The sequence below is a fragment of the Vigna angularis genome, chromosome 1 (assembly GCF_016808095.1).
Source record: "Vigna angularis cultivar LongXiaoDou No.4 chromosome 1, ASM1680809v1, whole genome shotgun sequence".
Classification (NCBI taxonomy): Eukaryota; Viridiplantae; Streptophyta; class Magnoliopsida; order Fabales; family Fabaceae; genus Vigna; species Vigna angularis.
In genome coordinates this window covers 65,136,925-65,162,398 of record NC_068970.1, presented here as the reverse complement: position 1 = coordinate 65,162,398, position 25,474 = coordinate 65,136,925, and the positions used below count along the sequence as shown (strand labels likewise).

The following is a 25,474-nucleotide window of genomic DNA, read 5'->3' as shown; positions in this document are numbered from 1 at the left end:
GTCGCACCTTAGGAACAGATGCAGAAAATTCGCAAGCTTCTTTAACAGAATATAATGAGTTCTCACGAATATGATAGCAATGATACAAGAAATAACGTAACCGCTGTGACCTTCAGCTTTTAGCAGGTCGGAGCATATATGAGCATGTTATCCTAATAAAAAGGGGCGGTAAATGGTTCATTTTCTCTCGTTCTTGGAGTAAAATCTCAAAACCAAATAGAAGAACAACCTGTAAAGAACTCCCCAACCTAGCAGGATTAAAATGTCATACCATATGTTTTGCATTTTGATATCCATTGAGGACAAGATGTCTACACCTAATAAGCAGTTATCTGGCAGACTGGAGTTATGATGTTTGCTGGGCTTCAAGTCTCCTAAAGGTCCGGGGGATAATTCTGCTTTGTTTCCTGTGTAGCAGTCGAGGTTCTTGAATTCATTTGTTAGCAATGCCTCAAAAGGATATTTGATTGCAGAAACATAGTGAAGCCACCTCCAATAAATGGGTATCTGAGTTTGCTTGAGGAAGAAACCGCAGGTCAAAAAGAAGAGTGCTGTTGTGGCTATGACTACTGCATACCCTGTGATGTAACTAGGCACGAGTGCACTGACAAGCATCACATATGCATTAGTAGTGATAAGCGAGGCATAAAGTGTCAGCCAGAAATACAAGAGACTGCTATTCAAGCGGAGCATTTCTCTGGTTATGGCAGCAAATGTAAGTCCTTGAACAGCGAAAAATGGGAGGTAAACAATGAGGGAAGAAATAACATATGAAGAAGCACGATAAGCGTTATGGGAAGTCTCCCTGATGAAGATGAACCTCTCCATGATGAAAGATGGGACTGCGTCATTGGAGGAAAAGAAAACAAGGCACACTGCAAAGATGTAGAAATTGAGGAGCCTATTGATGTCTTTGAAAGAATGATGACTCAGATTTCCAAAAATGCTGGACAGGATAAGTGCCATAACAGTTAACACAATCTCACGAGAGAGGAAGAGTTCCGGGGTGCGAATTACATTTAGTGCTGTTCGCCACGAGAGCACTGCAACCTCACGCCACCATGGGTTTGCGTACTTGGATCCTAAAACTGGCTCATCAACCACTTCCTCAATCTCAAATCCTTCAAGAGAAGGGGCATATGAAGTTTCCGAATAGTCCATAGACTGACTATCCACTGCAGGAGTTTTGGGGCGATTAGGATACCGATAAGCTGCAGAATGTTGGTAGGAAACTGCACTTCTTGGTCCTGACATGGGTGTTTTCCCAGGCGTCCATCCTGGTGTTCTTGCTGGAGTCCATGATGGTTGCCGCCGCGGCGTTCCTACGACACCATTGTAAAGCCAGATAGAGAAATCTTTGGCTGAGAAATCTTTGTAGAACTGAGAAGCCAAACGTGGGTGAACACCACTGGTCATATTCCTTGGTGTTGGGACACTATTCCTTTCTAGGGAGTTATCGAAATTCTCATCATCGTCATCCTCGTCGCGATAACTAAACTGTGCAGAATGAGGTTGTTGTGTTCCAGCAGTAAATCCTTGGCTACGTAGGCTAATTAAGTGCTTAGATGAAGGATTGTTTCTTGTGAAAGGTGTCCTTGGAGTTTTTGGAACAGGGGTCATGGCTGCGGGGTCAGGTTTCAGGCCATCACGTTGGAATTGGATTAGGGGGTCAAGCCCAACCGTTGCTTGATCATATTCACTTATAACATCTAGAAGATACTCAATACTGTTTTCTCCATCAGGAACAGGCCTTCCAAATCTGGACATGTGATCTTGTAGTGCATCTGGCTTGCCCATATATATCAATCTTCCCCTACAACATCATCAAACACAAGCAGATCTGGTCAGGAATTTGTTTTCATATGTTGTGAATATATTGTTCCAGTTCATCCATGTGAAGTACTAGAGTTTCTCCTTGTTTTTACATCGAGCTGAGGCCCATTCTACTTACAATCTTAACAGCAAGGTATAAGTCCCCTAAAGGTTTTCCTACAAGTTTCTCACAGTTGTAACTTCTTATCTCGTCATAAACTGATGTATTCAATATCTTATTAGGTCTTCCTATCATTGCCTATCAAATTCAGATGGTCTATATAATAATAAGCTTTATATATCTCCTCATTTAGGCTCCTTAGACAGTAATATAAACATCATATATAGGCTTTATCTACAAAAGAAAATATAGGCTGTGAAATTTTCACCTTGCAAGGACTGTGATCTGATCCAGGAGCATTTGAATTCTAAATGAAGGCTGGTGTATGGTCATAAGGACAATGCTTCCTCCTCGAGCTATGTCTTTAACCTTTTCTACAACACTGTAAGCACTTGTAGAGTCAAGGCCTGAGGTAGGTTCGTCAAGAAACAGAAGTGATGGCTTATGGATGATATCTATGCCAATAGATACCCTTCGTCGTTCCCCTCCTGACACTCCTCTCCTTCCTTCGTCACCAATATATGTATGTGTAGCACTCTGAACGGGGATGAAGTCATTAACCTGCCATTTTATGTCTGTAAATGAGTGAGAGACGATGGATTATATATACCTGTAAGCCCAGTTGGTCAAGTAGTTCATACACCCTCTTCTTCTTTTCTGCCCTGGAAATGGAAGGAGGAAGCCTAACTTCAGCTGCAAACATAAATGTTTCAAAAACTGTCAACATAGGGAAGAGCTGGTCATCTTGCATCACATATGATGACACCATTTTCATGTAGCTTGTAGTAATCTGCACCATAATATAGCATTATTAAGTTAAAGAGAATAGAAAGAGAGAATATCTCCCTTTTTTTGGTGAAAAGTAAAACATATATCTGATTTGGATCCATAAATAAACAAAGTAGAGGAGCTCAGTTTTACTGGTTTTCCATCAATTCTAACTGATCCTTCTAGACTCCCTCTAGCAATTCTCCCTGCCAATGCATCAAGAAAGGTGGATTTTCCAGCACCACTAGGCCCCATGACTGCCATAATTTCACCTTTTATTGCTTGGCCAGAGATGTCATGGAGAAGATATGTTTCTTTGTTGATCCATACTCCATCCTTTTTCTGCTTTTTTATGATACTATACGAGAGGTTACTGAATTCAAGGCCATAGCCAGGAGTGGACTTCTGGGGTCCCTGTTGGTTCACATTTCTTCCTCTTCCTGGTTTGTCCGAATCCATTAGAGTCTCTAGGCTTTTATTTCTACGCGTCCTTTCTGGCCTCGCCATTGCAGTGAACTTCAGCAACCACTTCTGCCCTTCTTTGCTGCTGGTGTTTAAGGGAGGGCTTGCTGGTGTTAAAGCGCTAAAGTTGAGCTGTGGATTGTTTAAATAAAAAGGTTATAAGGTATGAAATACGGACAAGAGGTGACGGTGGAAATGAAAGCATTGGAATGAAATGCAATGGAAGATTGTGACTCGAGAATAATGAGGAAGACAACAGAAACAAATTGTCAGACGGCAAACTTTGGATTGGTGCATTCCATTTCTCTTTCTCTTTGGATTTACCAACACATTTTCTTTGATTGTACCGAATAGAATGATATTTTTGTGTCACTCTCCACATGAGTCGGCTTTAACATCCATTGATATTTGCTTCCCCTAAACTAATTGTTTAACATTTAGAGCTACCATGTTTGTATGCTAGGATAGCTGGTATTTATGTAAAAACATCACACTAGTATAGTATAATCTGTTATGCAGGTACTTGATGATAATCAACTCAAAACAAAACAAAACATGGCATCAAATTTCAAGGTTCCCTCAAAATTTAATTCAGCATACTCTGAATAGAGTCAGCATGGTCGTTTGTAAGTATATGCACATATTCCAAAAAGGATTCTTGATAAATTATAAGAGCATATTTTAGATTACAGTTGAAAAAGCTTAAAAGTATGTTTATTCTAAAAGTAACAAATCATTCTCTCCCAACTCATGCATTGAAACACGCAATTTTGTGTTCAAATTCAGAAGAATGTATTCGTAAGTTTAAACCAATTGCCCAACAAGTACTGGTTTCCTTGGGGAGGATGTACACGTCTGTAAATAAGAGTGATGGTTGGTAAAAACTAATATAAAACACGTCTTATTATTTGAAATATATATATAACTTTTATACAGTCAAACAATTTATAAAATCAATCTCACTTTTTATCAATTTTCTCTCCTTTTACTTTTTTCTTTACTTTTTTAATTAGTGTGGATTAGTTATTTGTTTTATTTCCAGATCCGACTGAGTAGCAGTTAGTTTTACTGAGCTGTAAAAACAAAAACATTTATATTGAAGCCCCTATGGCATTAAAAATGATTTGCCAGAACTGTTGAATTCCTTATGGTGTAGAATTATTGTAAAAATTTTCAGCTAAAGAGTATGAATAAGTTAAAATAGAAATGTGAGATGGATGATGGGAAGGGAAATATCGATGATAAAGGTGAAGATATTAAGAGAATTGAAAGGCAGGCGGCAAATGGTGGCCGGCAATCTTAGAGAGATCAGTAGATTCAACATATCTTTGGAGGATTCTGTTTGTTCTTCTCAATCAACCAAAATCAAATGCTCTAATCATTACACTCAAACAAATTTTATTATATATAATAAGGGATCAGTGCAGTAGCAGTGACACTACCACCACACTGCATACAATCTGAAGCATATATGCAAGTGTTGTTGAGATGAGTCTCAATGAAGCAATACCAAAAAGTTAGGCACCAACACGAGGTGTTGGAACGGTTCAAACTGACCTTAGCTTCAATCATTCACCTTTGATTCTCTGGTCTGATTGAGCCGCGCCAATATCGCGTGCCTTTTCTTCTAACTTTTCTCTTTCTACCTATTTTCGTTTATCGTTATGTCGGATTATAGAGTTTGTGGTCAAGTTTCAATGGCTCATTCCTTAAAAAAATTATCTCAATAACTGTATTCGTGAACTAAACAACTCTAGAAAATAATGATTCCCAGAATTTTCTTCGGTTGCCAGCCAACAATAAACACTCAGGTGTATTGAACGTCCTTTTTACTAGGACTGTTGGCTTTAAATTAACCTTTTTTTTTTGTACTTTGTTTGGCTGCTAGACAAAGTTTTCACTTTTTTTTCTGGTATAAATAGCTGTTCATTTTTCTTTACAATCACCTTATCTGCTATCTTTTGGGTAATATAAATAAGGGTCTTTTACATTTATGGGGTAATTTTGAAAAAAAGTTACTAAAATAGATAATTTTTTTGAAATTTTGTAAAGTTGTGTTTTAGAACATAAAACTACTTTTGTGTTTTAAATAATGTTCGTAAAATTTATTTATTTTTTTCAAAAGGTGAAGTAGTGCTTTAAAACACTACTAGAATAAAAAAGATTAATTGAAAACGTCTTCTTAAATTCTAAGAATGTGCTTTACAGCGAAACTTCATTTAAAAAAAATTGTGCTTTAAGGTGTGACTACTTCGTTAAAATTGTATTTTAAATGTGACAAATGAATACACAGCCTCACCATGAAACAGTGTTGCGCAACTCAAAAGACGCAAAATGTATCAATATACTAACTTAGTTCTAAGCATGGTTTAAAACAAACAGCATAAAATTTATGTCTTTCGCTTTCTCTTTATATTTGGATATTCCATCACAAACTGGCGTTTGATTATTCAGAACTAAGAACACATTTTGTTTTCTGATAAAAAAAGCTTTATGAACAAATTTGTATATCAAAGTTGTTCTTAATGTATAAGTTATAATGCTTCTGTGATATATTTGTATTGTTTTAAATATACTAAATAATTTTGTTAAATAAAGAAAAACATAATTTGAAATAAACTTATACATGCATATATTATACTCTTGGGCGACAAGAAGAGCTCTCAATCGAAACTCCATCACCAATTGATTTCAATTCTTGCATTATGTACAGCTAATTCTGTATTTCAGAATATATAATTGATCAGTAAGGGTTTCTTTGGGAGACCCTTAAACCAAAATGGGTTTCAGGGATTTTTTTGTTAGTAAAATGATGAAAAAAGGAGAGATGTAAAAAGAAAAAAAAAGAAATATGAGAGCATCTGAATGCAAGAACCGTATGGAAGTACAGAACATGCAATGGTGAGGGTGAATGTGAGAGGAATGGATGCGGTGTGGTGGCGAGGTTACAGAGTGAGGAGAGATTTTTAAGAAATATTTAGAAAAGGAAACGTGGATAAAAAAAAGAAAAAGCTCTTATTCCATAACATGCAATAACAAATAACCATTTCTTAGCAATTGGATTTTACACCTCCATCTTTTCTTCCTACATTCTTCCCATTGTATTGTGATGACCTTTTTATCTCTCTTTTTCTTTCTTTTTTAACTTTTCTTCCTCCCTTCAAATTATATGTTCCAAAACCACTCTAAAAAACACATTTCAAATTACAAAATTTCGGAATGCATTAGAGAAATAAAGTTTCTATTTAATTATTCTACATCACTTGATAATAAAATTTATTATTCATATTTCTAGAATAATTCAAAATATATTAGTCTTTTTGTGGAAAGATTTTAAGTATATCCTGCAAGCGGATGACGACCTCATGCAGAAGGAGCTCAGATCCACTTCAACCTACGGATTTTGTTATTCTAATGCTAGTGATATGAATGCCGATGCTGGGTAACCGAACTCTGTTCCACAACAAACCCATTATATGCAATCGATGAGTACAATAGGAAGCTTGTTAATCGGTCAGCTGATGAAATTTTGGAGCCAAAATTTCACTAGCAAAGTTCAAGTTTAATGACAAAAGATGTGTAATCATGAGTAGGACCTAAGGTGTAAGTGGTTATTAGCTATCAAATATGTAGCTGATCTTGCAGCAATTTCTTGAGTAGCAAATCAATGTTAATAGTTATTTTCATCTCTGTCCATACAAGAAGCGGAAAGGAAGTGTTTTAATTATCAATAGGAAGCTTTACTACTAATGCACTGGAAATGGAGTCGAAGGTTGTATAGCAAATCTAGTTTAGATTGGAAATTTTCTCGTCGCTTTTTTTCTATCTAGGATGAGGGGAGAGGGGGGTGGAGCAAGACAACAGGATGATAACGTCTAGTGATATACTATACAATTCTATACACAAAGAACAGCCACAGAGTGGACACAAATCAAAGAATAAGGGGAAGGAAACTATTGCAGACTCAACACACCAAGCAAACAAACTAATTGACAAAAAGAATATGAAAATAAAAAACAAAAATGAATGAAATTAATATGAACTAACACAGCAAAAATGATTTACGATATGCATCTTACTACCAAAGGTGACCCCGTTTTTTTTTCATGGATTGCCTTCAACAATGACACAAACTTCACAAGGTAATTTCTGGAGAACCACCGAAGCTTCAATTTAAGAGAGCTAGGAGCCGTATTTTCGTGATTGACAGATTCGAGGTTCATTTGGGTAAATGGATGGAGTTCTGCCAGAGGACATGTCAGACTTAAAGTCACACAGTAGCTGCCACCACCCTCAATAACCTGGAAAGAATAACATTAAACAAGCCAAGCAAAAATAAGCGACAATAATTGGGGGTTCAAAGAGTAAGCGGGACCAAAATGATAAGTGGGAAGAGATTTAGGAATGCTTAAATCTGTTTTTAGTATATAAGAATATCACTAAATTTGATTTTAATTCAGCAATTTTCTTGCTCACTTTCATCTCTATAAATTTTATGATTTTTTGAAAATGTTTTCTGTCACTGTTTTAGTAATGACGTGATAAGAATTTATATCATGCCAATGACCATTATAAGGTGGCATCAAAGATATCTATCGGAGGATCATAATTGTAAAATATATTTTATTGTAGAAAATTATCTACGCAGTAAAAAAGATGTTCTTCTCATCTTCCATTCACAAGGAGGATTTTGGGATGACATTAAGAGATAAAAATCCACTGGTTTTGTTTGTTTCTAATTGTCGGGTACTTCCAACGTCATTTGGCCAAAAAAGTGTACTCACCATCTCTGTAATGTCAGCAATGGAGCTAAACGAATCAATTCTGAAATATGGAGACACGGATGCATCCGATGAAAACGAGTACAGCTGCTTAACATCTTCAATGCATAAAAGCACATACCCTCCAATCACAAAGAGTGATCTCGACAGCCATGATTCCTCTGGAAGTTTAAGACGATGGATAGCTTAATATCTGTAAACTATTAGTTACTAAAAATAAAACGTTTTGAAGACATTTTAAAAAGATTTTGTCCATTGAAAAACAGCTTTTCTGAAACCTTCCCAAAGTAATACTACTGAAATAAAATTGATGGAAACTCCCGTCAAAAGTGGCTTCACACAATCATCCAACTAAATGTAAATATACACTATTCCGACTTCCTACCATCTGATGAAAATATCTTTTGCAATTTTACATATAGTTTTAAGACATCTTTTTACATAATAATAGAGTAAATTAATCTCCAAAAAGGTTCATGACGTAAAAATAAATTGACCGCTGTAATTCTCATTAGAATAGAATATAAAGAAAAAAGAACTGTATAAAATGACTGGACAGAAGCTTACCACTTCCGTTTTTACAAAAAACGAGCACCATTGCATACTGATATATGCTCACATTTGAACCACCACATACTTGTTTGTCAAACAACCCAACCTGGACCTGCTCCAAACTGCCATTTAAATTTCCACAATCCGTCTATTATAACAGGAAGAATATAAAATAAAAAAACATAACATATTCATAGATCACATATGTAGAGCAATTGATAATATCAATACTGTCACAAAGACATACACCCTTTAAATGAGTGCGTATCTAAGATAAAAGGTAAATCACCTTCTTATTGAGCATCTATCATTTCCATCACTTGAATCAAGCACATGTATGGTGCATAGTAATTCTCTTGATTTCTCAATGCTTCTTGTGACAAAAAGATACGTTTCTTCGTTCTCAAAATTTACCCTGACGGCCAAAATAATTATACTTAGCAAGCTGTTGTTTCTCAAGTCAACGTAAGTATACAAGTTCACTAACCTCAACACCTGAAGTCCCATTCCTACTTGCACCTCACAAACTTCTTCAATATTGTGGGAACTCAACACATTCAAGATTGTACCTGTATGGCATACCGAGAGGGTCTTAATAGTAATATAAAAACCAATAGAGAAAGCTTTATTGATCTATTTTGTTGAATTAATATGCATTTTTTTTTTCAAAAAACAATAAAGGAAATTTAAAAAGAGTGTTCATTTTTCAAGCTGCAAAACATGGATAAAAATATTGGTAACTTGGTAAGAATGAAGTATCATTTTTAACATTCAGAGGAACTAAAAGTTAAGCCTTTTTTAGGGCTCATTTGGTTTAGAATGTTGAAGAATTGGTTCCAAATGATTAATATTGAAAGCTCTGGTTTAACAAAAATGATTTGTTATTTGAGATTAATTAAAAATTAGGTTAAAAAATAGGTTTTGTTTGCATAATATGAAGTTAAATCATCTTTAGAGATAAAATTAACAAAAGAGACTAACATAAACTTCAAAGAAACAACAAAATGAAGAGAGAAATGATACTGTATTGTGCTAAATTATCAAACGCACATTTTAACTGTAAAAAAGTTAAAGTTCCCTGTAGTAGCTGTCATATGAATTGACTTTTACTGATGTCATATTAACTCTGTTTTCAGTCGAATATTGTAAATGCTCTGGAACTTCTTTTTAACAAACACAAAGCCCTAGTTTAAACTAGGGACGAACGTTAACCCCCTAGAGCAGAAAAGGAGATTCATAATTTTACAAACATTATAGACATGGACAGAAGGAGACAAGTGAATCTAATAAAAAATGAAAGGAACAATTAAGTTTCTGTTGCCAACAAAAACAAAAGTTCATGGCCTAACCTGACCCATCAGAAGCAACATTGATCAGTAGCAAATAGAGCTTCTTTTGGCTGCTCAGTAATACTGCAACTTCACTACATACAGGGAAAAAAAATTAAACACGCCATTTCAGGAATGTGCAGAAATTTTAGCATACATACTACAAATAATAATCATACAAAAAGTGTTTATTTTGGAAAATATCACGTCCTTTTTTATCAAAACTACTAGAAAGGGGTGTGACTTCCCGCAATCTGACATTTTTTATCAAAAATTGTCATGTCTCTAACTTGCCTATTCTCTTGCTCATTTCATCATCCGTTTAAAGTCACACGTCTCCCTCAACTATATCAATATTGCCTCTTCTACACCTTCCTTTGCCTTTGGTGAAAGGCGAAAGCTCCTTCCTCTGTCATAGTGGTCCAGTCAGCTTAAGTGAGGCCATTGTTTATTGACTTATTAGTAATAAATTTGATACTTTTTGTACCATTCTCTTTTTCATCAGCTCATTCAGTGTTATGCTCCTTGATGTGATATGTTTATATATTATAATTATCACTATACATATAACTATTAATCTCCATTTGCTGCACTCTTGCTCTCTCTGTTATTCACAATGTCTGATATCAGTGGGTCTGGATCTGTCATTAGTTTGCTACTTTGCTTTTGTATGGAGTTAAAATGTTGAATGTTAAGTGTATTATGTTCAAGTATATATGTCATTTATATTAGGTAAACTCTTATGAGATTACAAATTATGAGTCAAGTCTACAAAAGCTCCACGAGTTTAAATACACTTCCAAGTTTGACAACCTGGGTTCTATATGGTGGTGGAGGCAGGGTTTGTGCTTGGCCTGGACAAAAGGCCTCATTTTCTGTCTCAGGAGCATAAAATATTTTTATAAGAAATATAAATGAAGTTAAACACTTTTGACCATTTTACTTCACTCTTCCCCCTTATGCATAAACAAAGTTTTAGGACAGATAACATGGGGAGGTTTTCGACTTAAACAATGGAGGGAAGGATGCCAGTTAAGACGGATCCAGATATTTTACAACTCCTAAGAGACACTGTTTAATGTAATCAACAGCAAACCATAAGAAAGCACCAGCTGGTTGATGTTGATGTATTGGAAAGATTAGAATGAAATGGCAAAGTGAGCATATGGTACTTTCATTTTTCAGATGAGATAGTTCCCAAAAAAAAATTAATACGAAAAATAAAAATAATGATTCAGAATAATGATTGACTAGTGATCCAAAAATAATTATGGAAATAATTAGAGACCCAAATAAACAAAATTGCTTAAGATAAATCAGGATACCATTCATTTGATTCATCCCAGTAAATTCACACAAATGCTGGTGAATTAAACTGATTGATAATTACCTTTCTTTATAGTTTGTCTCCCTCCGAAGGACACAATTACAGCGCATACAATGACTACAGACCTCACTGGCTTCAGAATCAGCAATAGTTGTATTGAAATATGTCACTATAAAATCATCAATCTCTTGGGTAGAGTAATTATGCACAGAAAATTCAGTAAAATCATTAAGGTCCAATTCTTGCTTTAGATTTGTAGAAATATGTCCCTGACTTATCTTCTCTTGTGTATCATGAGAAGCATTGCCATCTAATTTCTCTTCTAGTACTGAAATAATTCTCTTCTTGGCTTTCTTTCTGATTTTTCTTTTCTCCAACAAACAAGTGTCTTGGCTAGCACAAAATGTATTCTCAGCAAAATCAATCGCATGCTGCTTAGAAGTTTGATCACAGGAGGAACTACATGAAGAAATTCCATTTTCTCTTTCAAGATTTCCTTGTCTTGGGTTGCAAAACTTTTCCTTAAGCTGACTTTGAGATAAATGACTACCAACACCATCCACATAAGTTTTACATTGGGGATTATCAACTTCTGAAACTGATGGCTCAAATTCACCACAATCAACTTCACTACAGCTCGTGTTACTATCAGAAGATGCTACTGAAAAGGAATCTGTCGACAGCTGCAAAATTTCTTCCACCAGGTGTTGCCTTCGATGAAGAAGGTCTTCTTGAAAATGAGGAGGAGATGCTGGGCAAGCAGATGACTGAGACCCAGATATATCATGAATAATAGTCAATGGTGAGATGTTGAAATTTTCAGTCATTCTTTGTGCCCCTTCTGTGGTAAGGGTGTCAGCATGAGAACTTCTAGTTTGTGAAAGTGAACTATCAATGCCCTCAATTGAGGATTTAAGCTTCTCCATGTCCAGTCCTCCCGAGTCAAAAAGTGAGGCCCCACTGGCATTACCAAGCAAACCTCTATAGTCAAAGTGTTGTTGCCTATGAAAACTAGCATATGTATCTACAAAAGAACTATCAGATTCTAAAATATTCATGCTACTGTCATCCCCTGAGGCTAGAACAGAGTCTGAAGCATATCTAGAGACTTCACCAGACTGCTCAGGATTTGTCTTGTTTATGATGTAATTTCCCTTCTGATGATGCAGTGTAGTGCTGCCTTCTTTCATAGTCTGCACTGATTTGTCAGAAGGAATACCCATCCAGTCTTTAAAATCCCTCAACCAATTAATAGAACGCTCTTTCTTCATATGTTCAATTCTATTTATCAAATCTACTATTTCAGGTTCATTGTCAGATAAATCAGGATCCTCTCTACTTTGAATAATATCATTTGCACAAGAGACAGAATCTTCCTCAGAATATATGCTAGTGGTCTCTTCTTCATTTCTGATACTGACAAGACGACAGGCCTTTCTCTGTTTAAATCAAGAATAATATCATAATAATATCTAATGCTGATCAAAATGAAAAGTATTAGATTTTTCACAATATTATAGATAAATGTACAGATGAAATTGGATTTTCAAATTTAATTTTCGACAAATGAGAATAATTAGCAACAAATTCAAGGTACATAATAAATAAATGTTTTTCATTTTATATGAATATATACGCAGCTTCACTAATTACATACCCTTCTGATATTGGCACCTTCAACTACAGCCTCATCCTTTGCAGGTACATAAATCCCAAAACTGGCAGGTTGCTTATGCATACTGGCAATAATTATTTGTCTCTTCCAAAAATCACTAGTGTTAATTTCTTTCTCATCTAACTTCAGCTGATTAACACAGAAGACCAGATGTGTGTTTAGAAATAAGAGAGTAAAAGATTCAGATAAAAATAACAAAGATGAAGATGATATTACAAAGAAATTAAATGAACTCTGCAAGTGACATTGAGGTACAATTAAATAAAAACCATGCCACACAACACCGACAAGCACACATGGACAAACAAATAGACAAAGATGAAGACAGATAGCTAGATCAGCTGAGTAGTGAACAATATGACTTACCCTTTCTGGGAAGGCAAAAAAGCTGAATACATGTGCTCTATACCATCGAGCACAACACAAAGGATTTCCTTCTAACCACAAGCTTTGAAGATATGGAAGGCCCGCAACAAACTCTAGCTCTGAAAAATTGGAAACAATATTGTAGGAAAGATCAAGTCCTTCAAGTGACTTCAAATTCTCAATTCCACGCAAAGTAGTTAGAGCATTGTTCCTCAAAACTAGTTTAACAATTTGAGGGGAAACCTGCACGGTTCAACAAAATTGTATATAGGTCTCCAGAGCAAATCCCTAAATGAAGGCATACAACTATAACAGAAAGATATTAATAACTTTTCTACGAAAAATTTGCTCTCATTTCATTTAAGGATCATGTCATTGAAATCTGCAAGCAAGTAAAGAAAACTTAGTTTTTCTTTACAAATAGTTCACCAAAATTAGTGAAAGCACAAAAAGAAGCACGCTCAACAAATATAGCACGGGAAGTTGGGAACATAAACTACTTTTAGGGATCTACCCTGGCAAGTATGTGGCATTTAAGAATATACACATACATTTCCGCATGGTCTGATCAACATGGAAATGACCAATACAACATACATGATGGTAACTCTAGTATTACCGGTACTCCTGTATTAGCCACATTCCAGGCAGAATCCTAGGGTGTGAGGGGGAAGGTTGGAAAACTGACTTAATTATGGTTACCCTCAGTCCATCTTAGATGTTGCCTCTTTGGAGGCTGTATTGCAACCTCAACGGTGGTGGTTTAGTCCCACTTCAAATGCAGATTTGGTTTTAAAATACTTCATAAAGCTTGGAAAATCCTCAGCATACAGCCAATTTTATAAGGTTGCATTAGGCCCTAAAACTAATTTCTAAGAGAAGATTCATACTCGAAGTTAGGGGACACAGTAGTGCAAGGAACATCCAGAATAACCCTCGAATATTGAAAACAGAAATTCATCCAAGCAAAACTAGAATCACACACCACTCTAATTTCAGTGATTTTCACACCGTATTTCTCATTGCAAGATTAAAAGAAGCTTAATACTTCCATTTTCAATCACACAATAAGTGCATGAGTCTGCTAGAATTTTGAAAACCAAACCAAATCAACTCCACTTGGGATCCCATCACTTGAAACCCAGGTTCTCTAAATGAAGCAAAGACACACCTCTCCCTTAACCTAATAGTTGAAATCCTTTTAACACCTTATCGAAAAGAAAACAATATCTAAGGTGACTAATATTTTCAATCAAGTTTGCTGAAAGAAAAATCTTATCACAACCAAGAAAGGAAGAATAAAGTATTGATATTCATGTTCACAGTGTTTAAAATTTCATATTACCATGCTCTATTAAATGTTGATTGTGGAGAGGCAGATTCAAGCTAATAGAATAACAAAAATAGAATTTTTTATTCCGATCGCTTTATTCACAACAAAGTCATGAATGGACCGTTTACTTTTCCAAAAGAAACTTCTACAATTGGTAGAACGGAAATTGAAAGATGACTTCAGATTCAGGAAAATAACCCAATGAAAGAAACTCTAGTTTCCCAACAACACTGATGAGATACAGTCAACTAAATCGAAAACTATAATTTCCCAACATGCAATAAGCAGCAAAAAGATTTTCCCCCAAGACAAACAAGGTCCAGCACATACTATGGATGCAATTGCAAAAGACCATGTAAGGAAAAAACAAATATTATATCCATGTACCCGGGTGAAGGGTGCAAATGTTCTCAAGTGATTGAAACCAAGATCCAAATGCTTCAATTTGGTACACTTCTGCAGATTATCCACCTTTGCAAACTTGTTCCTGCTAAGGTCTAGTGTTTCAACCGCAGGAAGAAGCTGCAGAGACTCGTCCATGAGAACCAAGCCATTACACGCACATGACACAAACGACAGGCGGTTCCACTGAGGAGAATTCTTCACCTCCTTTATCCTGCTAGCAAACACATGCCGCAGAGCATTCTGAAAACACGGACACAATTTTCAACACTCACTTAATAGAGAAGAAAGAAAGCAACTAAAAAAATTGTGAGAACTCCATAAATAGACTCACAGTAGAGTTATGACAAATGATCTTCTCAAGCGTGTGCCTGAGCTCAAGAAGGCCTTTGGCGGCGGAAGTGGACAAGTCACAACCCCTGAGTTCCAGAGCCTTCAAGCGCCCAAAAGGCAAGAAGGACAAGGGCGTGGGATCCCTAATAGGATGAGGCAGCACAGAAAATATTTTGAGCGAGGTGAGGAGGCGCAGGATCCGCCGGAGCTGCTCCAGGGCGCGGTGGTCGCCGAGGTCGGACACGTACGCTCTCAGGTAGTCCACCGGAGCGCCAGCGAGGAGGTTCTCGACCTCGTGCAGCGCCTCTAACCTCGATTGCACATAGTGGAGGCCCGCCGGATTCATCTTCAAGACCTTGGTCTCTTCGATGAGAGGACCCGCTTGCTCCTCCACGAACTCCACCAACTTCACCAGGTACCGATCTCCGGTCACAATCGTCATTCTCCACCGATGAGTTTGCCTCTCAAGAATTTCACACCCGAATTAGGGTTTTTAGAGCGAAGCCAGCACCGTTCGCCGACTCCATGGGAAAACAAAACGAAAAGAAAAAGGAAAGGAACAAATTGAGATATTCGCACAACAAGAAAATGGAGAAGAATATCTAGAAAGAGAATATGGAGATGGATATGGAAATTCAGAGGATGGACAAAGAGAAGGGTGGTTTGGGATTGGGAGGAATGGACGAACGAAAAACGGCCATGAGTACGGATGAAGCGTTAGGGAGAGAGAGAGAAGGTGACGTTTTCAATTCTTATATATATATATATATATATATATATATATATATTTTTTTTTTTTAAAAAAAAAAATTCAATGTAGTAATCATTTCGTGTTTAGTGACAGAAGGAAGGGCAATTACTTGAGGTTAGTGCATTGTAATGATTGGGTTTGGTGTTTGAATATGGAGAAGTTTTCAAACTAGTAATAGTATTACTAATACTACTGAGATCAAAATGACACGTGTCTGCATCTAGATGTTTAAATCCTATTTTATTATTCGGGAGAAAATATTGGATATTAATTTATTGCTTTTATCTCTTATTAATTAAGTTTCTTACTTTTCTCAAGTAATCACCCTCTTAAACTATCAACATACGTCCATTATGTTCTAATTCGTAGAGAATGACATATACATCAAACTCTCCAATACCATATCTTATACATAATGATCAAGATATATTGACATCGCAATTAAGAGTAATCTCTCTTCGAATCAATTCGTTTCAACATCTATATTTCTATATATTTAAAGTGTTCATAACTAATTTACCATATTAATTAATGGTTACTTTAATTTGAAAATTATAATTTATTATTTAATAGAAAAAGAGACTCGCTCACTCTATGTTGAAAAAATATCAAAGAGTTATAATGAATGTAAAAAGTAAATAATATATTAAAATATGTGAATTCTTTCGAGAAAAGATTATGAAAAAAAAAGGAAATAATAGCTCATTATGATTATTTTAGCGATAAAATAATACATACAAAGAATATATATCAAAATAATGTATCTATTTTATTTTAATTAATAAATAATCAATCCAAGAAAAAAAATAGAAAAACATATTATAAAAAGAAACATAGAATTTTCCAAAATTAAATGTGTGAATTTAACAATATAGCTTTCGTATTAATTAAATAAGTTAAAGTGATCAACCTTATCAGCATTAGCTGTTAAAAAAACAAGTTCGCCCCATCCCTGAAGGTTACGTGAAATGTCTGCATGAAGAGTAACATTCAAACATTTATGCTTATATCTTCGATTCAGAAAGAAACATAGGAAATAAAATAAAATGAGAATGATGGAAATACTTATTTGTCTGATTTTATATTTATTTTATTTTTAAAAATTGAAAAGAAAAAGTTAGATTACCCACCGTCATTTCCATCCAATTTCATGTTTCAATGATTAAGAAACATCAAATGATAGCTTTATCCACGATTACGATTGTCAACTCTACCACTTTCCATGATCTTTATCAGTATCAGAAACACAATTTTCCTCGTTTATGACTTCTATTATAAATACTGGTCTCCAAAATGGAGGAAGAAAAAATCACAGAAAGACATTTAATGAGTCACAAAATCACAGAAAAAGTCACAAAATATATGGATTTTAAAAGCATTACCATCATAAGAATTTTGAACTCTCGTCCCTTTGTCCGTGAGTAAACTGAAGAAAACATAGCTAAAACCTCTCTGAACTAGTTTCCATTTCCATATAGATTCAAATTTCTGTTTCAATGAGTTTGGCAAAATTTCAGTGTATATATATATATACAAACAAGCTACTTCTGTTCACCTGCGCACCACTAGCTAGCGTCTCTTCTCTTCCTCAACTTCTTCAAGCAGTGCTTGTAGCTCTGCTTCTGTTAGGGACTCTAAACGCTTCTGCAGATTCAACAGAGGCAAAATTATTCAGTGTTATGTCATATTCAGAAACAATGTGAAAGATTTTTAACCTCAGCCTGTGGCAGACGAAATTTTCAAGCTTCAGCCATGTTTAGAAAGATTGTTTTCACGATACATTTTTTTCAGGACACATGAATGTTTCAGACTCTCAGTCTCTCAAAAGCTCATGAAAAGAGGAAAATAGAAGTATTATTTTATCATACTGCGTGAAACGTTTTGAATAAAGTCATGGATCCTTACACCTCATTTAGTCCTAGACATTATGAAGAACAGTTCCCCCGACAACTAAAAAGATATCATATGACCAGTGCAATTCAACAAAATGTTCTACACAAAGCATAAAACATTTGATGCAAGATTGTTTTCACTATACATTTTTTTCAGGACACCTGAATGTTTCAGATTCAGTCTCTCAAAAGCTCATGAAAAGAGGAAAGTAGAAGTATTATTTTATCATACTGCGTGAAACGTTTTGAATAGTCATGGATCCTTACAACTCATATTTAGTCCAAGACATTATGAAAAACAGTGCCCCCGACAACTAAAAAGATATCATACGACCAGTGCAATTCAACAAAATGTTCTACACAAAGCATAAAACATTTGATGCAAAATTGTTTTCACTATACATTTTTTTCAGGACACCTGAATGTTTCAGACTCTCAGCCTCTCAAAAGCTCAGGAAAAGAGGAAAGTAGAAGTATTATTTTATCATACTGCGTGAAACGTTTTGAATAAAGTCATGGATCCTTACAACTCATATTTATCTGAACTTTGGCCATGTCATGAAACTGTAAATATTCTAGGGGACACTGTTTTGCTTATAGCTAGCTTATGTAACGGCACCAATATATTGTCATTGCATATTTTTTAAAGTCATCCATTTTCACAATTTAAGGACTAATGATCTCTTTCGTATTTTCTTAAAAACAAAAAGGTTATGTTATGATATCATACAACTAGATATGATGCCTTTAACCAAATTTGAAGATGGTTGAAAAAGATTAGAAAAAGTTAAAATTTCATCAAAAAATATCATACTCAATACCCAAACACGCACTTCAATTCTTTTGGTCAACCAAAAAGTAATTATTTTCGCAGATTTGGCACAAAAAGCAACACTGTTAAGATTGTTGTACCTCCATTACTTTACTTTCATAGTCACGTAATTGTTGTGCATATGTCATTTCCTTGTTTGAAACTCTGAACACATATGTGAAGATCCACCCAACTGTGAGGCCCAAAACCAGCACTAGCTGAACCACATTTCCTGCTTGTAGTGAATCAACTCCAGCAAACTGCAAAAATTATCCAAGAACAATTGCGTGAATTAACCCTAGTACATAAGTGCCTATATGTTATCCATTGCATCATTGGCAAAAGCAATTCAAAGTAGGTACACTTCTTTATTTACAAGGAACCTGAACCATTTGTTAGTAATCTCCAGGATACGTACTTTCTCAATTATGAATTGGAATGAGCTGAGTAAAAAGATGTTGAAGTACAAAAAATAGTAAAAAAAAAAAAACAAAAAGATGTTGAATAAGAAAAAAGCAAGGTACCTCTAATCCACTTTTTAAGCCAATGCCAAGTAAAGTAACCCCAACTCCAATTAACAGGACATCTTTCCTTGTATATCCAAATGGTGTCTTCTGTAACATCATAAAGAAAATAACCATCAGGTGTCTCATTTTGTTAAATGCTTGAGATGGCACGGCTGATAAAGCAAGCAGAAGAGTAGTTAAGTATAAATCAGACAAATACCACACGAGCATTCTTTCTACTTTCCATTTATTGAACCCATTTCCACAACAAAATCACTAAATGTTCATTAATTACCACTTGACTGGTCATAATTTTCAGAAGACATCAGCATAAAATATCATAACCTCATTATAGTAGATTTTGATACCATATTAGACATTCGAACTTAGGATTAACTAAAAAAAAAAAAGCAAAAACCTAGCACATATATTTGGGGTTTGCAACCGTGTTTTATCCTTAACTTCTTTCAAGTTTCATAGTTAAAAATATAATTCTGATAGCACACTCCAGCCAAATAAAATCTCCATTGGCCGGTAGATTTCAAGTTTCATAGTCTAAACTCATACTTACCTCTTTCTCTTTAGAGGGTTCATCCGTACTTCCACTAGGGTTGGAAGAATTTCTACTTGTAGGGATAGAGAATCTCTCTTTCTTTGGCAACTTGCAATTAACTCTATTTTCTGACAAAGCAAAACTCCTCTTTCCGTTTAAGCACAGGGGAATTACTGTTCATGGACAGTTAGCACAGAGAAATACGAACATACTACGTTAAAAAATAATTGCAATTTTCAGGGAAGAAAAGATGCATCGTATTGCAATGAAGCCAACACAAATTACAGAAGCAGTTGAGTAATTAACGTACCTCTGTTAAAAATTGTACAAGAGTTTACCCCCGGCTGGAAGAATGGCAAAGCAGAAGTACCAACATGGAAAATTGCAAACTTTTGGAATAAAGAGTTGCAATTTGCATTTCCATACTGAACATAAGCCATCCCTGAAGAGAAGAGGAATCAGCTGACGCAGCAACTAGCAAGCTTTGAAAACATAAAACCTTGCCGAGCGTTCTAAAGAAGTGATAAGTACAAACATGAACATTTTACCTGGGTAAGACGAAGTAGAAGAAGAAGAACCAACGGCAGTGATGAGTGGAGAACGTTAACGCGTTGGAGATGAGGTTATTCGAGTTCAACGTCCCAACGTGTCGTTAATCCCTGTTCCACCATACGTGTCCCTTACTCATTGGTGTGGTCCCACTCACTGCATTAAACACCACAAACCAGTATATATAGTATATAAGATATTTTTTATCGCTTAGCCCAATGTCGTGGTTTTTTTTTTTACCTTGACCACTGATAGAAACTAATCATACAATTATCACTATTATATACGTATGTATTAATTTTAAAAACATTTTACGGATTTAATTAATAAAATATCTCTACGATACAACCCTTTTGGGCACCAAAAGTTGCTACTGTTGAGCTAGCAAACAGAAAAAAGGGGTCTTTATGATTATTGTTGATTTTCTTTTGGTGCAAAGCAAACAGCTGGTCTTAACTGGTCAGAGATCTTTAAGTTGTATGAGTTGGAGCTGGAACCAGTATGCCTGTGCATGAACATATATACTCAGTGCCTATAAAAAGTACAAAATATAGAAGTATATCTGTAAGTAATTTAAATTCCTTTTCTTTATCTTTTTGCTTTCCCATTACTTCATTTTTCCATGTTCTGCATTTCATATTATGATCGTAGACAAATATTGGGTTCTAGAAGAAATTAGGAAAGAGAGCAAGCAGTTTAACATTTGTGAAGTCTGTGTTTTTATGTTGTGGCTGATGTCAACCATCTAAGCAACAACCAAACCGCTGCTTGCCAATCATTCCTTTTGTTGGATAGGAAACAAGCAGAAAACCCATCAGATAAAACATTCAATGTACATTCAACCCCTATGACAACTAATTATGGGCCAATCATTTAGTTGTCCTACTTAAGATTCTTCATTTGTTAATTCAGCAGGCAAATTTAATACTTATACCTGTTTTACCTACCTTTTTCAATCAAATTTTACACCCTGTGAATTTGGTTTTCGCCAACTACTCTCCCAACAGGTTTATTACAAGAAAACATCTTAAAATTAGATCCTGACACTCCAAGAAAACTAAGAAGCTATCAAACGAAAAATTGGTTGATTTTCTTTCAGCTGTTCTTTAAGATTTGACAAAACAGAGACTGTTCATCTAATTAGCTGTGTGAGTAAAAGTGAGCAAAAGAGAAATGTTGAGGCAATTAATATAATGAGTTGATGGGAATATAGTGCAAGCTAGCATTGGATGGTGACTGGATACCAAGAGATTTGACGTTTGCCCTCAAATGCAGATGCTCTTTTCATATCAACCAAAACAAAGTGCATGTGTAGACATTAGCAGATATCAGGTGAATCCTTTATAAATGGTATAAAATAAAATAAAATTACACGGTACCATATCTAATCATTAGTTTGGTAGTGTCCTTGAGTGAGGTTATCTAAATCCCGTAGCTTTTTCTCCATCCCTCCCCATGTGCACTGCAATAAACTAGTCTCCACTTCTCTCCACAAATAGACCCTAACAAATACAAAATTAAACAAACTGGAAAGTTATGTGCGTCAATTTTCCACATATCGAAGTCAAAATAGGCCAAAATTTGCCAGGTTGGCCTATTTCCTTCATCTGTGGCTTTAATTAAAAAAGATGATCTTTAACACAAGGGGCAAATAGATTATATGCCCAAAGACAAGCCCACTTTCTCTTAATTTCGTACCTGCATAAAACTAAGCCTCTGCCAGATGGGAAACTTAGTTATAAAGATATAACAACACTTAGGACAAACTTCAGTACCAAAATATTAAAATCAGAATATCGAAATAAAGATATGCTAACTGATTACCCAACCATGGACCTTGAGGCAGAAAACGACAATCAGCCATTTTTCTTTCTTTCTTTCTTAACAACCAGGTAGCTTCCCTGATAAATACTCTGACATTTCAAAGTTAAAATACCAAATACTACCAATTTTGAAACCCTTCTGTCTTTCTCAGAAATGGGCAACGCAGCTTCTTGCACACCTTCCTTGACAGCCAATGGGGTCTTCAAGGTGTTGTTCTTGGATGGGAGGTTAGAGTCCTACACAAAACCAATCAGAGCTGCAGAACTGATGCTAGAATACCCTGGACAGTTTGTTTGTGACTCTACCTACCTCAAAGTGGGACACCGCATTCAAGGGCTCCTAGCTGATGAGGAACTCGAAAGGCGCAAATTTTACTTCCTTCTACCAATGGAGCTTCTCTACTCTGTTCTAACCCATGAAGAAATGAGCTCTCTTAATTACAAAGCATCAAGGGCAACCAAGCATGCAAGCTTTAACAACCTGGGAAAGATTTTTCCAGTTTTCAGTGAATTTTGCATGTTCCCTTCGGAGCTTAAGAGATTAGAAGCTGCGAATCAGGTGGTAAGGGAGGCAGAACCAGTTGAAAGGTACTCCAAACAGAGATCTTGGAGACCAGCGCTGGAGACCATTGATGAAACTCCATGATGCATGTTCATTTTTCTTCATTTGTGTCGGGCAGAAATTCTTGGACATTCTTTTCTACTTTTTTGTAAGCATACCTTTACTTAGATGTTAGAATTAGTTCATATATCTTTATCGCAAACCAAAATATCTGAGCTGCGTGGAATGGCATGTAAGCTTGATGAAGGACTTCTTGTGTAAATCCTTTGCTTCAACTTCCTTGGCTTGTTCATTGATCAATTAAAGGAGTTTTCCCTCGAAAAAAAAGTGATAAAATTTTGTGAATGTGTAGAAACAGTAGTAGCATAGCAGTTCTGTAATTATTGTAAACGTTCTATCAAACTGATAAACATGACAGAGTTTGCATAGATCTTGAACCAAACTTTACAAATATTAAAAGAGTAAATTTTAAAACTTAAAACTAAAATAAATAATTTCTAAGTATAAGAACTAGACATGAAAAAAATATAAAGGTACAAGGGAGCAAATAAACAAAACATCCTTAATGTTGTTTGAGGAGAAGCCAAACTTTACCTAAGTCTATCTGTCAGGTCATGTGTTCTTAACTCTGAAGAATAATCCCTAATGTAACTTACTTCATTGTAGCAATGCTAATTAATGATAGTTCTGATAATTATAATTAAGCTTAAATGCTCCATAATTGCTATCCGAAATCTCAAAAGAACTGGATTCACTATTTTCGGAAATCATGTTATGATACAAAAATAGTTGGACTTTTTCTTTTCTTTTAATACATCATATTTTTATTTAGAATACTTTTTACTATGTTTTAATGATTATTGTTTTATGTTTTACGCCTTAGTAATTTTTAAAAATTTAATACCTTAAAATATTGTTTTCAATTGAATTTAAAATATTTTTAATATTCGTAAACGTTATTTTTAATTTAAATATTTTTGTAAATTTATTTAGTCGCATAGAAACACTGTCTATTTTAATATCAAGTGAATTATTTAACCAGATGTAACTGTGATGTAAATTTTTAAATATATATATTATCATCTTTTTAATATATCTTATGCATTATCTTATGACTTTAATTCAAGCAAAAGGTTTAACAACAACCTAATTAACAAGTACGAACATCAATACTTTCTTTTTTACTAAAAAACTATTTGCAGTCAGTAATTTATTTTATCTATATGAGTTAAGAAAGTAAGTGTAAACTCATGAGTTATCAATATTCAAAACTTCCAAATATATTTAGCTGAATTCCAGAATAAATGAAAGATGAATGAACATACCAGAACTCTAAGTGTGAGTGCTCCACCATTTTCTTCTTGACCTTTCTTCTTTCTATCAATTTTTATGGCTAATTTTTCACCTTCAGTTGAATCACTTAACAAATATAGATAAGAAGTATCATTTATCCAAAAAGCATATTGAATAATAACTATGAAACATACTTTTCTCTAAGGATAGGAGTTTGAATTTACATATACACAAACATTCTTGTACTATAAATTATAATCCTAAAAAAAGCATACATGATTTAATGTCTTCTCATTTTCTCAATTACGTACGAGTTATTATTGAATCAAAATTATACAGGCACGGTTAAAGATTTAAAAGAAAATATTGGTGTGAAATAAAAGTAATGATACCAAGTACAAAAAATATAATTTTAGATAAAGTTAAATATGATTTTAGTCCCTAAACTATGAAGTGATTTTATTTTTAGTCCCTCTTTCAAACTAAGGTACCTTTTGGTCTTTATTTTTTAGGAAAACATAATTTGTCGTCCTAAAAAACGAACAGCGTTAAGTAGAGGTTGAGCTGGCGATTGCTATGGCTCGAGTGAAAGAAATTAGGGTTCGTGTTCGATCGATTTGCTTTGGCGATTGTTGTGACTCGAGTGATCTCAAGGGTGAAGAGCAACGACGGGAAAGAAGCTTCAAGAGCAGAAGGTTGGATTTCATCTTCTTCAGCATTGTTTTGGCTGGAGTGGTTGGTGATTATTTACTTTCGCAATTAGGATTCGTCTTCCATCAAACAAGGTAATTATTTGCTTTTGGTTTAATGTGGATGCAGTGTTTGTGGTGCATTGTGTGTGTAAATTTTTCATTTTACCATGTTTTGGATGCATTATTCATTGAACAAAGTAATTATTTTTCATTGTAAATGCAATGATTAGCAATGGTTTTTGACGTTTCTCTGCATCACATGGGGAAGTTCATGAAGAACAAGGTAATTCCTTTTATAACATGTATTTCTCCTCCCACATATTTTAGCCCCTCCTTTTATAACATATATTTCTCCTCCCACATATTCTAGTCCCTTGTTCTTCATGAACTTCCCCATGTGATGCAGAGAAAAATTGTCTTATTGCAGGGACATATATTGGGTCAAGACTAGGAGCAATTCCGTGTTTAAAGGAATAAGGTAACAAAGGATCCATGGAACGTAGGAGAGAGGATTTCATACATGGTTAGGTCTATTGTCCCACTTTCCTTCGACAAAAGGAAAATAGATAGTTAGTGAGTGTCAGTGCATGTCCCCAGTCCCACTCCGGGGAGTTTGCATTTCCATTTCCTTTGTAAAGCCATCACTGAGGCACATCAGCCTTTATTGAATCCGACTACTCACTTAGTCAAGCACTCATCGTCAAAAACCATTACTAATCATTGCATCGACAATGAAAAATAATTACCTTGTTCAATTAATAATGCATCCACAACATGGTAAA

At 35.0% G+C, this 25,474-nt stretch overlaps 4 protein-coding genes across 5 annotated transcripts; 1 reads left to right on the top strand and 3 right to left on the bottom strand.

The window, feature by feature from the left end:
* Position 1: 1 nt before the first annotated feature.
* On the bottom strand, positions 2-6,892 carry LOC108333955 (ABC transporter G family member STR). Its single transcript, XM_017569484.2, has 5 exons — positions 4,721-6,892; positions 2,855-3,295; positions 2,544-2,723; positions 2,202-2,470; positions 2-1,813 (listed from the first exon to the last, which is right to left on the bottom strand). The coding sequence occupies exons 1-5, from the start codon at positions 4,733-4,735 to the stop codon at positions 178-180; spliced, it is 2,541 nt and encodes an 846-aa protein (XP_017424973.2). The 5' UTR covers positions 4,736-6,892; the 3' UTR covers positions 2-177.
* Positions 6,893-7,029: 137 nt separating this feature from the next.
* LOC108334037 (uncharacterized) lies at positions 7,030-16,006 on the bottom strand. Of its 2 annotated transcripts, XM_017569631.2 has the most exons (11): positions 15,262-16,005; positions 14,913-15,170; positions 13,193-13,435; positions 12,809-12,955; positions 11,215-12,590; positions 9,846-9,919; positions 8,984-9,065; positions 8,786-8,911; positions 8,512-8,618; positions 7,948-8,105; positions 7,030-7,464 (listed from the first exon to the last, which is right to left on the bottom strand). In XM_017569631.2, exons 1-11 carry the CDS (start codon positions 15,700-15,702, stop codon positions 7,225-7,227), a joined length of 3,252 nt encoding a protein of 1,083 aa, XP_017425120.1. In that variant the 5' UTR covers positions 15,703-16,005; the 3' UTR covers positions 7,030-7,224. The 2 variants fall into 2 exon arrangements, with proteins under 2 accessions (XP_017425120.1, XP_017425121.1); XM_017569632.2 differs by lacking the exon at positions 7,030-7,464 and having other exon boundaries at positions 7,965-8,105; positions 8,512-8,608; positions 15,262-16,006.
* Positions 16,007-17,350: 1,344 nt separating this feature from the next.
* LOC108332264 (uncharacterized) lies at positions 17,351-20,475 on the bottom strand. The gene is made up of 6 exons (XM_017567432.2): positions 20,322-20,475; positions 20,084-20,215; positions 19,792-19,946; positions 19,239-19,328; positions 18,816-18,974; positions 17,351-17,655 (listed from the first exon to the last, which is right to left on the bottom strand). Exons 2-6 carry the CDS (start codon positions 20,211-20,213, stop codon positions 17,581-17,583), a joined length of 609 nt encoding a protein of 202 aa, XP_017422921.1. The 5' UTR covers positions 20,214-20,215; positions 20,322-20,475; the 3' UTR covers positions 17,351-17,580.
* Positions 20,476-20,748: 273 nt separating this feature from the next.
* LOC108332265 (uncharacterized) lies at positions 20,749-23,034 on the top strand. The gene is made up of 2 exons (XM_017567433.2): positions 20,749-20,886; positions 22,298-23,034. Exon 2 carries the CDS (start codon positions 22,300-22,302, stop codon positions 22,789-22,791), a length of 492 nt encoding a protein of 163 aa, XP_017422922.1. The 5' UTR covers positions 20,749-20,886; positions 22,298-22,299; the 3' UTR covers positions 22,792-23,034.
* Positions 23,035-25,474: the final 2,440 nt, after the last annotated feature.

Coding starts and splice junctions, on each gene's coding strand:
- LOC108332264 (XM_017567432.2), bottom strand. CDS start 20,213: ATGGCTTATGTTCAGTATGGAAATGCAAATTGCAACTCTTTATTCCAA. Junction 18,975..19,238: donor GCTTAAAAAGTGGATTAGAG/GTACCTTGCTTT, acceptor TAATTTTTGCAG/TTTGCTGGAGTTGATTCACT. Junction 17,656..18,815: donor ATGAAAGTAAAGTAATGGAG/GTACAACAATCT, acceptor TTGAATCTGCAG/AAGCGTTTAGAGTCCCTAAC.
- LOC108334037 (XM_017569631.2), bottom strand. CDS start 15,702: ATGACGATTGTGACCGGAGATCGGTACCTGGTGAAGTTGGTGGAGTTC. Junction 8,912..8,983: donor ATGGGACTTCAGGTGTTGAG/GTTAGTGAACTT, acceptor TTTGGCCGTCAG/GGTAAATTTTGAGAACGAAG. Junction 8,619..8,785: donor GATAGATGCTCAATAAGAAG/GTGATTTACCTT, acceptor TTTAAATGGCAG/TTTGGAGCAGGTCCAGGTTG.
- LOC108332265 (XM_017567433.2), top strand. CDS start 22,300: ATGGGCAACGCAGCTTCTTGCACACCTTCCTTGACAGCCAATGGGGTC.
- LOC108333955 (XM_017569484.2), bottom strand. Junction 2,724..2,854: donor TTAGAATTGATGGAAAACCA/GTAAAACTGAGC, acceptor ATTATGGTGCAG/ATTACTACAAGCTACATGAA. Junction 1,814..2,201: donor CAGATCACAGTCCTTGCAAG/GTGAAAATTTCA, acceptor ATGATGTTGTAG/GGGAAGATTGATATATATGG.